Source organism: Poeciliopsis prolifica, unplaced genomic scaffold, assembly GCF_027474105.1.
Source record: "Poeciliopsis prolifica strain line A6 unplaced genomic scaffold, Auburn_PproV2 SCAFFOLD008, whole genome shotgun sequence".
In the NCBI taxonomy this organism is placed as follows: domain Eukaryota; kingdom Metazoa; phylum Chordata; class Actinopteri; order Cyprinodontiformes; family Poeciliidae; genus Poeciliopsis; species Poeciliopsis prolifica.
The window spans coordinates 11885734-11898748 of record NW_026562383.1 but is presented as its reverse complement, the minus strand read 5'-3'; the positions used below and the strand labels follow the sequence as shown (position 1 = coordinate 11898748).

Here is a 13015-nt window from a genome sequence, read left to right as displayed (position 1 = left end):
ACAGAGGAAGTAGGGAGTTGGTGTTAAATGACATGAATGGGCTTTTTTAAAAGCTGGAGACTGGCTGTGTTGCTTTAGACTCCCTAGAGTCTAAAGCAAGGGGATATGTGAGCACCATCCACTTTGCTAACTGTTCTCCCTCCATGCATAGCTGCCCATGGAGGTTTTTAATTTTAAAGAGTCTTTTCAACAACAAAACATCTGAGGCATGATAGAAATTTTGACTTATTCAAGAAGGGCTGAAGAGTCATTTGTATGATAGTGGATACCATCAGCAGTTCAGTGTTATCTCAGGAGGCTTATAGATTTTAGGCCTAACAAGATAATCAGCCGGAGGCTAGCTGCTACATACAGCAATCGATTGCTGTGGTTCGATTGCACCCATTTTCTTTACCAAGTCAACTGGAGTTTACATTTTAATTTTGGATGGCAGTTTTGAAGGTAATAAGTGGAGATGTAATAGTGTGATAACACTGTGTTTGTGTCTCCATTTAATACATTACGATATCAATCAGTTATTCAGTCTTTATTTGGAGAGCTCCCATAAACATTACTGCTAGCTCAATTTATTGCTCTAAATTGCCCTCAGAAATGAGTGAATGCATTCATGGTTATTAGAAAAAGCAATCCAGTCAATCGCACACAAATCTTGTAAACCTATCCAAGGTGGATGCAGCCCCAAGTAAATCATATAAAAATTAAACAAACTTGGTGTACTAAATTTAATGGACAAGAATCGATGTAAATTGCATCTTAAATCACTTAAGATACAATAAAGAAATAAAATAAAAACTAGGCCTCATCTTGGGTTTTTGAGCTTTACCAGAAGACTTGGAGGTGTGCTGAAAAGATAAATACATGGACAAAGACAATGGCTTTGGAAGTCCTTAAATGCATCTTGAAATAAATTTTAAAATTTATAGGTAGGCAATGCAAAACCTTCAAATTTGGAGTAATTAGATTTTTCTTTTTCGTCTTTGTCCCCATTTCTTCAGATAGACTTTGTAAAGGCTGCAGAGGTTGCCGTGTTATTTCTGGGAAACGATAAAGCAGAGCATTTCCATTATCTTGTTTAAGCTCTAAAAGTATGTATTCAAGTCTCTGTGTTATTAGACAGAAATACAGATAGTTAGCATGCTGTAACAAAAACCTCTTAAATGTAAAGGGCCCACAAGTCAGTCATGTTTAACGTCCTTAGCATAGTGCTGGTTTGGTCTTATCATGTCATAATTAGTCCAGTCAAACATTTTGACTTTGACAGAAATGAAGATTTGTTTTCTCCCTACAGGCAAGAAATGTATCTCTTTGAGAACACAAAACTGGATGTTTCTATAACTTACAAGTGTCAACGTGAGCTGCGGTTTTGCTGTCATAAAGTGGGGGTGAAGATGGTGAGGATAAAGTGGAGGACCCAGGTGGTTGAGTGGTGATAATGGTTTAATGATGAAAAAAGGACAAAAATCCAGGCAGCACAGAAGTTAGGAGCTCATCTCTGGTAACAACTGGTAAACAGTAATAGACTGACAGCAGAGCACAAGACAATTAGACAGTTTAGACAAGGAGCTGACCAAGAACAAGAAACAGGTGGGTATGAATACACAGGAGGTAATCAAGGGAACTAGACACGGCTGGGATCAATCAAGGGTAGACAGGACAACACCAAACTCAACTGACACAGAAACCTAAATAAACACAAAGAAAATCTCAAATTCTTCCATTTGCCCTCTGTAACTGTTCTCTTACTTCGACATGTAGTTTCTTCTAAGTGATGAGAAATGATCTGTAGGTTTGAGATTGGGATATTTGTCGAGTAAAATCAAACCGTGGCATCCTTTTTGCTGCTACTCTTCATTATGTGTGGCACAAAGAGCCTATGTGCTTGTAGTGGTGGCGTTTCAAAGACCTCAAATTCCAGAACACAGCTGCCACACACACACACGGATGCACACGCATGTGCACACACACACAAGCGCACATGCGAGCACACGCACACTTAAGCAATCTATAACAGCCTTAACACAGATGCAACAGCTTACCCAAGAGTGACCTGTGGTGAAAGCCACAAGACTGGATTCCTTCAGGCCTGTGACAAGCTGCAGCACTGTTTCCTTTATTCCCTCTATAACACATGTAACAGCTGAAACTACTTTTCATATAAACATTATACTTGCAAAACATGCTGTTGTAATAAAAAATGGGTGCATCTAACAGCCTATAGCATTGTTTAAAAAGAAACCAGTATGAGTCCCTCTATTGAAGCCTGCTGATAAAGCTGAAAAGGCCCAAAACATAATGTGGCATTTCAACAGCTAGTCATTTTTAAGATACATTTCCAGGAACGTTCCTGGTAGGAGCTTTGGTATTCTGCATTTTTTATGGATGAACAATTGCAGATGTCATTCTTACTGGGCACACAGCCAAATAGTTTTGGTAGAACTAATGTAAGGCAAAGACTGTTAACAAACCAGACAATAGACATATCATGCATATTATGAAAAGGCTAGATTTACCATCTGATAACTGCATGTTAAGGTTGAGATGGAACTTCACACGAGAACGACCCTTTAAACCATTCAGACTACGGAGACACAGTCAAAACTCTCAGATGATTTATTACCCCGCGATAATAACGCAGAAATGGTCCAAATAGTTTGGATGTATTTTTACTTCTTTCCTACTTACGAAAAGTTTATGTTCATGTCACAGGTTTGTGGTGCATTAACTAAAGAAAAGGATACAAAACTTCAGATATTTCCTATTAAAATTCACTGAAAAACTTTACATAAACTTGTGTTAAAGCAGAAAGTACGGCGCCCATGTAAGAAAAGTTTACAGTATTCAATTATGAACTGATCAGTACATGATTGAAAGGGAGAAAATAACAATTTCCATTTCCCCTGGATGGCTCCGTATTTAGTGGAGTCTGCTGCCAAAATGTTTATTTTGAGGGAATCAGTTCCGTAAAATACAACAATGCTGTCTTCCTCTTGATGTAAACGTGTTTTCTTACTTTTTTTTTTTACATTCTCCCTGTTGCCTTTTTAATTCCTAGCTGGCCGAATAAAGCGCCGCGCGCGCTGCTCTCCTCCTCCTCCTCCTCCCGCGCGCGCGTATGTGTGCGCGCAAGCTTTTTTTTTTTTTTTTGTTACGCTTTTGATCCCGGAGGGACCTCGCGTTGTACATTCCTGGCATTCCGACCTCAGTCCCTCCTCGGTTACTTATTATCGCCGCCTGCTCTCTCCATAATCATTTCACAGCGAGAGAGGAGCGCGGCAACATGAGGCGCATTCAGCTCGACTGAAAACCCAGCGGAAATACGGGAAATACTTTGGAGTTTAATTCACTTCGAGCAGAGGGTTTCGTTCTCATGAAGGCGTGAGCTGGTAAGAGAAGCTTCTGTTTTACTTTTTGTTTGTTTGTTTGTTTTTTCGCATCGGGACGTTGATGAAGACGCTCCATCGTTGCTTCGAGTTGAGACGTTTGAGACGGAAGAAACGTGTTTGAATATTGACGTGTATTTATTCTTGTTTTAAGTTTGATATTGGAGCTCTGAGGCGGAACTATTTTAAAAGGCGGTTTTGTCCGCTTTTGCTCCCCCGTGAGAAAGGAATTTTTGGCGCATGAAGTTTGTGCCTGCTATAAAAAAAACCCTCACCACATCGCACAATTGTCGCTGTTTGAAGGCTTTCTTGTGGCTCCACAGTTTCCATCCATTCTTTTGCATAAATGTATGGCTGCTTTGTTATTACTGTTTCTCTCATGGATAGTTCTTTAATCATCTATTTGTTTCCCCTCTCAGGTTCACAGCTGATTGTAAACATTTCCACTTTCGACTCAAAGCAGCTGTGCTGAAGCTTTTGGAGAGAACCTTGTTTTACACTGTACCATGTCGTCCATCGAGGAGCCGTCTGGCACGGTCCTACACCGGCTCATCCAGGAGCAGCTCCGCTATGGAAACCCCATGGACGCCCGCACCTTACTGGCCATCCAGCAGCAGGCCCTGCGTGGAGGCAGTGGGAGCAACAGTGGACCCAGCAGTGGGGGCGAAATGAGCAGGACCCCCAGATCTTCTCTCGAAAGCCTCAGTCAGGAGGACCCGCTGCTTCCCCACCTCTCAGCGAGGCAAGAGCCGCAGGGCCAGGAGCATCAAGGGGACTACCATCACTCAGAGAGCGACTTTCAGCTGCACGGGGAAAAACTGCCAACCTATGAGCAGGCCAAAGCACATTCCCAGTACCTGTCCTCTCACTGGGCCGACAGGCGGCTCCACGAGGGGCAGCTTGTGTTGCATGATGGGACCTTCCATGAAGAAGCAGATCTGCTGGAGCCAAAATGCAGCCACGTGCGTTCACTCAGCGAGCATCTCATGCAGATGTCTCTGGAGAGACGAGATGCAGAAGCTAAAGCTGCGACCATCAAAATCAACTCCCACAGCTACCCGGAGCTCCCCTACTACGTCCCACAGTGCCTTCAGAGGATGGGGCAAAACACAGACAAACGCAGCCCACCCCCACAATACAGCAACCCCATCAAAGGTCAAGGTTTTATCCCTCACCAGGTCCAGGATCAAGTGCAAGCTCATCCCCAAAGGTAGAGAAGAAGTACCTTGTTTTGCATCACTACATTTGTGTTTTTTATGTGTTTTAGAGACTACTGTAGCATTGCATCACATCATCGGTATTATTTCTTAACCCGCCCAGTACTTGCCTTTGTTTCACATGCGTAAACACATACTTATGAATATGACTCACACTGCAGCCTGCATACGGAATTAGATTTTGAAATACTTTCAGAGGAGCAAGTCCTGCCCTCTAGATGTTTGTAATGTTTGGAATACAGCAGCAGCATAATCACAGATACTTAAGTAGTCTCTGGTATTCTGACTAACACTATGTCCCACATTTAGAGTCTTACATTCCCAACAACCAGCCTTTCTGTTGGCTGATTAATAATAATAACATGGTTTTTAATTTGTCTTTCATTTAAACTAAGGATCTTCTTTTTCTCAAGTCTTGTATTTCTTTGCTGCTAATTAAATCAGACCACAGGAAGGCAACTAGACCCATCTGATCACAAAACAATTTTTTTTTACATAGATATGTCCAGTCTGAACAGCCAGGAGAAGTACCCAGCTACAACACATTCAACAGCCTGCCACCTGCTGGCTTGGAGGAACCTAACCAGGTGGAGCTCTTACTGATGGAAAATGAGAGACTCAGACAAGAGCTGGAAGCTCACAGGGAGAAAACTGGCCGCATTCAAAAGGTAAGAAGCTGACAATTCTCCTCAGAAATGTCTCAGAGTTGAAAGAGAAGAATTTCTTCTATGTAGAGAAGAATACTAAAATAAAATAAAAATGACATCTCAGTTTAAAGAAAATCCCTCATTAAAGAGGCACGCAGCTCCCAACCACCTGTTTTTGAAACAGAACTCCAGTGGTCAGTTGCTTCCCTGATATCCAAGATATTTGGAGAACTGCAGCGGCCGGCGCACACCCCCTCCTTTGGACAAACATATGAGATCAGCAGCTGCTACCGTTTCTTAATGCAGGGCCACAAACATAGGTCACAGCCGGGTCCTGTGTTTGCACACTTCTTTCATTGTGTAGTTGACACGCTGGAGGCCCATGTGCGAGTCTGCTTTATTTTCAGGCAAGCCATAGATTTCCAGGATAATATTGACCACGTCACACCACAGTCACTTAGCTGGGTAATAGGCTGGAGTGGTAGGCTAGGGTTTGAAAAAAAAAACAGTAGTAAAACAGAATCGGCTGTTTCTCTTCTCATCCAATTGCATTTTTTCCCATGCCCTGGCTTTTAAAAGGCTCTTTTCCCTCTGTTTTTATGATCTCACCAAACCTTTAATATCCTTGTTCGGCTTGCTTGAAACAACCTTGGCGACACTCGACGCCTCGGCCAAATCTTTGTAAAAATCAGCCCACTCTCTGCTAGAGTGATGTCACATGGCTTTCGCCGTGCCTCAGCCCTAAAGAATGATAATTGCCAGGGCTGGAAAGTTTTCCCCGTCGGGCCGCAGCCCTGAGTAAACATGCCTGAGTGACTGCTGTAATGGTAGGTGTCTCTTTGCTGTTTCCACAGCCCAGGCTCAGGCATGTACACCGTTCCTGCTGGCAGCTTTCCCAAAACCATGTGTCAGTCTTTCTTTATGCGTATTACCTTGCATGCTCCTGTGCATGCATGTGTGCACACACACACTCACACCTGGAATTGCAGCTATCAGCGCTCAGGAATGTAGATATAAATCAGTGTAAGAGGGAGTGGTGCAGGCTTGATTTCCTTCTCAGAATTACACCACACACGCGCGCACACACACATGCGCAGCTTCCTTAAAACTTGATTTAAAAATATACCTAGTTCCTACTTAAAGTGCACTGCTACCTGACCGCCTCAACATTGTTCTGTAAAGCATTGAAAAACATGAATTAACATTCCAGATCCTCTGGAGCTTACATTTTTGTAAGCTGGGCTAACCAAAAATGCCTCCTTTCTTTTTTTTCCCCTCTCCTTTTTCAGCTGGAGCAGGAGATTCAGCGCATTTCCGAGGCTTACGAGACACTGATGCAGGGCAGCAGTAAGAGGGAAAACCTGGAGCAGACACTGAGGAGGAGGCTGGTGGCCGAGATCAGGAGGCTGCAGGATTTCAACAGAGATCTCAGAGGTATGAAACACCCCACATCACACACAGAGAGGCAGGATGCGGCACCAGATGCTGTTTGAGCTAACTTCAAAATGTTACTGCGTCACAGAAAACCTGGAAAAAGCCAGGACCCATGTTGCAAAAGAAGTAGAGGTGGCCGACCACAACCAGCACATCATGGCAAAACTCCTTGAACAAAGTAAGTTTGCTACTTTGATTTCAGTTCTTCTTTCTATCGGCCAATACTGACGTTAATGTTGATATATTGTGCATCCTCATTCAAGATTGAATGAATCATAAAATTATCTGCAATCAATTAAGGGTAGTGAAGTCGATGTGGGTAGTGTAATTCTTTGGTGATTCCAATGTCAAATAAAACTCTGACATGACTCTTTTTATGTGTTTTTGCAATTAAAATAAAGAAATATGTGGAATCTTTATTAAATTTACAATTATCCCATTCAGAATTTCTGTACCCTGAATGGGTACAGAACCCATTCAGGAAGGGTTTTTGTAGGGTCTTAAAATGTATCAAATTTGTTGGTCAATATTCCCCAAAACAAGGTCTAAAATCAACTTTAATGATATCTTACATGTCCACAGATGCTCAGTTATTGTACTTTTCACTCACTATTTTGAAGCACAGACGCCAGCTTTAGTGCTGCTCGTTGCTGACATCTAGTTGGTGTTTTTGTTGTGTGTTACAAATCATTCATAGGTTGTGTCCCAAAAGTCCTAATTTGAAAGGATTAAGGTTTCCTCTGTACCTCAGTGTGACAGAGTGCTCATACCTTTGATGCACAACTCACAATGATTGTACAATTTATTCCCCCAGAGAAAGACACATGCTGGCAGTAACCAGATGGCCTTTAGCTGAAATTTTACATCCTTAGCCAGAGCCGCTTTTAGAAACACGATGCATGACTGAACTAGATTGCAGCACAGGGCCTCTTTCTGGAGCTTTTGCGCAAAAGAATTTCGCTTGCATAACCTTGACTGATTTGCTAAGAGGGTTTAATTGCAGGGAATTCAATTCATGCAGCTTTTTTCAAAAGGAAATGAAGTGGTAGGAATGAGCATCCCCATTCCCCCACCTGTTGGGAGTGTAATTTATGGTGTCTGTTTGGGAATCTAGACTCAAGCAGAGTGCTGGTGTTTGTACGGCCTTGATGAGGAATGTTTTGTGCTATGTGGGTCAAAGGGATGGGGAAGCTCCCCCCCACCACTTCCCTTCTCCTTCTCCTCTTCCCTTTTTCTTTTTAACATTCCAGAACTGCTTCACCAAATGAAGATCACTGGGCACCATGTTGCAGCTCTGGAAATGATTATGTGTGTTCTGGAAACTGTTTCTTACAGAAATGCAGCGATCAGGCTTTTTCTTCGTCATCTGGCCTGCTGATTCCAACCTTGGCTGATGCCAATAATACTTTTCTTCCCATTCAAAAAGAGAAAAACGCGTGTTGCAGGGTTCCTATTCGGGGTGATCCTTTCTAATCACCCCTAGGATTTTCTAACATATACATCAAAGTGTAGGTTCTTAATTGTAGACAGATTTTTTTATTAAACAGAAAGAAGTACATCTTACATATATGGGCTGATGTGTTTATAGCTTAAAATGGTTAGAGTTTTGTTGTATGTAGAAATAAAGAAAATTAATAAATTTTTCTCATGCTATGTGTCAAGGCTCACCTTTCCATTGTCAATTTTTTTCTCAGATGAGGAGCAGAATGCTGAGCGGGAGCGTATGGAGCGGGAGATGCAGCGCCTGCGATCGTCAGTGGAGGAGCATAGCCTCAGGACAAAGCGGCTTGAAGACGCTCTGGAGGCGGCTCGGGGACGAGGGCGTCAACTCGAGGATGAGCTGAGGAGGAAGCAGGCGTACGTAGAGAAAGTGGAGAGGCTCCAGAGCGCGCTGGCTCAGCTGCAGTCAACGTGCGAGAAGAGGGAGAGCCTAGAGATGAAGCTCAGGACGAGGTTGGAGCAAGAGCTGAGGAGTCTGAGGGCGCAGCAGGTAAACCTCGTCGCCAAGCACAGCAGTGACTGAACATGACGTTTCTGATCAGCAAGTTTCAAAAAATATTCCATCTGTTCATTTCAGAGGCAGTCTCAGCCGCCGGGTCTGACTGTGAATTCGCTCCAAGAACGCCTCCATGAGCGCGAGGAGCGGATCCTGGCCCTGGAAGCCGACATGGTGCGCTGGGAACAGAAGTACCTGGAGGAGAGCACCATGAGGCAGTTTGCCATGGAGATGGCTGCCACTGCTGCAGCTCAGAGGTTCTTAACCTTTTACTGGTGTTTAGTTAGACTAAACTTCAGCTGATCCCAGTCTGGAACTAAGCAAAAAATTATTTTATATTCATTTATTTATTCGTTTTTTTAGAGATACCACCATCATTAACCACTCACCCTGCCACTCCTCTAACAACAGCTTTAACGAGGATCTGCCACTTCCCGATCACAGGAATCAGGAAATGGAAAACAGGTAAACAATCAGAAAACAAGGATGAAAATTATCTTTTTGCTTTCTGTGTTTTTTGTGTTTTTTTATTAACCTATGTTATTTTATCCCTTTGTCACTTCAGAATTCGAGCCCTTTATGCTCAGATACTGGAAAAAGATGCTGTGATAAAGATTCTCAACCAGCGGCTGCATCAGGATCAAAGTCAGAAGGATGAGCAGAGTCCTAGAACAAACCTCGCAAACACGGTGGGAGCTCCACTCCGACCGGCTTCCTCCACTCCCTCCATCAGCACGGCTTGCAGTGGAAAGATTAAAGGTCAGAATCATTATGAGCCTTTTACAAATTACCGAATGTTTGAAAGATGCTGACATTTTCCGTGATGGGATCTTTAGGCAAAAATCTGTCAGACGATGAGACTTTGCCAGTCCGTCAGTTCTCTGCCCAGTCTGAACCGTCAATGCTCAAAAAGCAGCCAGAGGAAGCTAAACCTACAGAGGAAACCAGCACAACTAAGCTAAGCAATGGTAAGTAGCCAATCAGAATCGCAGCTTGAAGCTCCAACATCACAGATTATAAAGCTAAGAAATGAAAATCCACAGTAATTTATGTCCTCCCTTACATTGATTAACCATGGTGAGGATTGACCAGCTGGTCACATTGGATCAGTGCAGGTCACGCTTTATAATTTGTGATCTGTGGAATGTGCATGGTTGGGAAGTAATTTGAATCTGTTGACTGAGCACATTCGCCAGACTGTTTTCTGTGACTGTGGAGAATTTTCTCTAACCTTTTCAGTCAGTGCAAAACATTTTCCAGCCTTTTCACCTTCAAATATATATGTAATAATTCTCTTCCTTTTTTCCCCCCTATCCTCCAGAAAAGGCAGCACCGAAGAAGATGCTGTCAAATCCCTTCAGAGGCCTGGATGATCTAGAGTCAGAGGCAGTGGAAATTTTCATTTAAGCCACTGTGAATACGGATTCTGAATTAAAGGACAAAGAAAAAAAACTTTGGGGTATCTGTGAAGACTGCAAGAAGAAAAGAGAATGAGGCAAATATGTGAATGCATGAAAGTTGGGGAGTCAAAAGAGGCAACGTTTGAGAAACGGACAGTTTTTTTTCCCCCACATGTTGGCAGCAGAGCTGGGCTCTGAACACCTGCAGGCGGTCTGCCCGGCATGCTGAGAAAAGATGAATCCTCTGAGGTACTTGGACAGTATTGTGGATTGTAATATGGCGATATATTCTCATAGAGAATATGCCATGCTATTTATATAAATATTTCTATCTATGAATTTAAAAATGCTGCTTATCCCCTTGATTAATATTCTTAATTTTATTATTATTATCTTCCCCCCCCCACTAAGTTAATGAGCTATAGTCTGACCTTATATGGTTTCCACAATCCCTAAATATTAATAATTTCAATTGTTTTTGTTGCATATTCAGCAAGGGGTTAACTTTCTGACCTGTGTTTCTTCTCTTCTTTTTCTTTTGTGGGTTTAATTTTGAATAAGTGCTTTCCCACCACACTGATGATCTTTTTGGAGGTCTGCCCCGATCTCATTAATTTAAACTGATGACACATGATCTGAAAATCCCACTGCTCATGTTTCTCCACCCTGAGTTGCTGGTTCTGCAAAGGTTTGGAGATATGTGAACAATGAGGTCCATAATATATAGAGTGTTTTTATTATAATTATTTAAACTGACAGAGACCTGGTGTTGAAGAAGTGTAGTTTTGGGATGTTGTTGTGTAATTTTATTATTATTATTATTTTAATTTTTTTTTTTTTTACCCCATCCTCTCAAAAGTATGTTTGCATGTGTGATAGTAGTGAGTGTGAGCCCTGATGTGGTGATTCTGCTGGTTTGATTACCACTGAGGGGTATAAATGGTTAGCGTTTTGTTTACTGTGAGTTGCAAACTAACAGGTTAATTAATTTTATGATATATTTTATAACAGATGTTTGTATTATTTTAGATACAGTAGTGCTCTGAGCAGGATACCAAAGAGTTATTTTGTAAGTTATATGCTGACAATCATGGCCTTGTCAAGCTGTTAACAACCAATCATAAGTTGAGTTCAAAAACAGGCATTTTTTTTTGTGAAATCAACTGTTGAATTCATGCAACATTTCATAAAACAATAAATGTTCCCATAAACATTAACTGACTTATTGCATTTTATTTCACGCAGTAGCCAGTTTTTACTGAGATGCTAATAAATCATAATTTTCTCCTGAAGAGTGTTTTTTCTGCCACTCCTGTGTCATTGTCAACTATCCTCTCATTCCTGCCCTCTTGTTCCCCCACTGCAAAGAGCTCTCTTCATTAATGAATACCACAGCCGCATTCTTTCGGGTTCAACTTTCTCGGGTGGCCTGTTCTCTTGTTCTCTTCTTGCCATGAAGAGCAGGCTCGACATAGATCACATTCTCACGAGGACACGTAACCCTATACGAGACAAGAACAGGTTTGCCAGATTAGCTTCTAATGCTGTTTGAAATTCCTCATGTACCTTTGCTAACATGTTACATTCCCGAACGCTTTTATTGCCTCTAATACAGCCACCCCTCCATCCTGAGGCCAATATGAAGCATTACTGGACGTGCAACAGGATGTAATGAAGGGAGGATAGAGAGCTCTGTTATCAGTATCCATTGTATCCAATAGATGTCTCAGATTTAGAGTGGAACCAGTTTGCAGCAGCAGAGACCCTGAGGCTTCAAAGAGCAACTTGAATATGGGAATGACTGAGATGTGGACAATCGATATACTGATGCCGTAAGTGCACGTAATAAAGCTGTAATGCATTTTTTTTTAAACAACACAAAAGTTTTCAGCATATGATGTAATGAGTCTTAACTGAAGATGTATGTTCATGCTCTAAAAGCACTCACAATCATTTGTATATAAAAGATGAAAGGCTGCATACATACCTGGCAATAAGAAGGTGTTGGGTAAAGCAACCTAATTTGGGTCCAAGATCAAATGAGTGTTAATCCAGTCTTGGAATGATTTAACTCTAAAGGAGTTTGGCACAGTATGTTGCTTTAAGTCTATAACTCTGACAATGTTTTTCATTTTAAGTGTAACAAAAAAGCCAGAACAGAATAAATCTGTACAGGGACATATCCGTTTTCTCAACCCTTTTTGTTGCCTCAAACATACGGCACTTGAGCAAACAAAACCAAAACACATTCACAACTTCAGCGTCCTTTCACAAAGATGCTGAAAAACGTTCTGTTTGAAAGTGACAGGGATATTTTCAGTCTCTACATTCATGCTCAGGGTTTTATGATAGGTGAAAAATTACAATTCTTTGAGGATTTAAAGTTATTGTTGGTATGTTGTTGCAATGCAAATGCCAACAAAGGACACTAAACTAAGCAGTGCAACATAATTTGTGTGGTTTATCAACAAACCCATATAACTCATGCTGATTTCAGCCCGATATGAAATTCCCAGGGTACAGAGCCAAAGAAATAAGAGCATATTGGTCAAAAAAACTGCAGAAAAAAAAAATCACATTTCTTGGTTTTATAAAGGAATCTCTCACCTCCTCCTGATCAACATTTACACTCCATCTTCCTGCATCATACCAATTCTGGGAAAAAGAGCAAAACGCACAGTCGAAACATGTCAGCTGCCTTTCGAATTCGCAAAGGAATGTTGGCAAGTCTTCACATTGTTGTCAGTCACTTAGCCAGATAGACGTTCACTCTATGATTAATGGCTTAACATACCACCAGTTCGTTCTCTGTGTTTTCCCACACGAACTTCACAGTTGAAAACATCTAAAATATCTCAACAACTCACATCCTCACTCCCCTAGTCCAGACTTGTTTAGTTTTTCTTTCTTCACCAGCATTCCTAATCATCTTTTGTAAGAC

At 41.8% G+C, this 13015-nt stretch overlaps 1 protein-coding gene across 2 annotated transcripts; it reads left to right on the top strand.

Moving 5' to 3' along the window:
* Nucleotides 1-3236: 3236 nt before the first annotated feature.
* On the top strand, nucleotides 3237-11295 carry LOC129361657 (angiomotin-like 2a). Of its 2 annotated transcripts, none has more exons than XM_055032650.1 (11): nucleotides 3237-3383; nucleotides 3800-4590; nucleotides 5097-5265; nucleotides 6534-6678; nucleotides 6767-6856; nucleotides 8373-8668; nucleotides 8756-8931; nucleotides 9086-9139; nucleotides 9240-9433; nucleotides 9511-9642; nucleotides 9996-11295. In XM_055032650.1, exons 2-11 carry the CDS (start codon nucleotides 3887-3889, stop codon nucleotides 10079-10081), a joined length of 2046 nt encoding a protein of 681 aa, XP_054888625.1. In that variant the 5' UTR covers nucleotides 3237-3383; nucleotides 3800-3886; the 3' UTR covers nucleotides 10082-11295. The 2 variants fall into 2 exon arrangements, with proteins under 2 accessions (XP_054888625.1, XP_054888624.1); XM_055032649.1 differs by having other exon boundaries at nucleotides 9038-9139.
* The last annotated feature ends 1720 nt before the right edge of the window (nucleotides 11296-13015 follow it).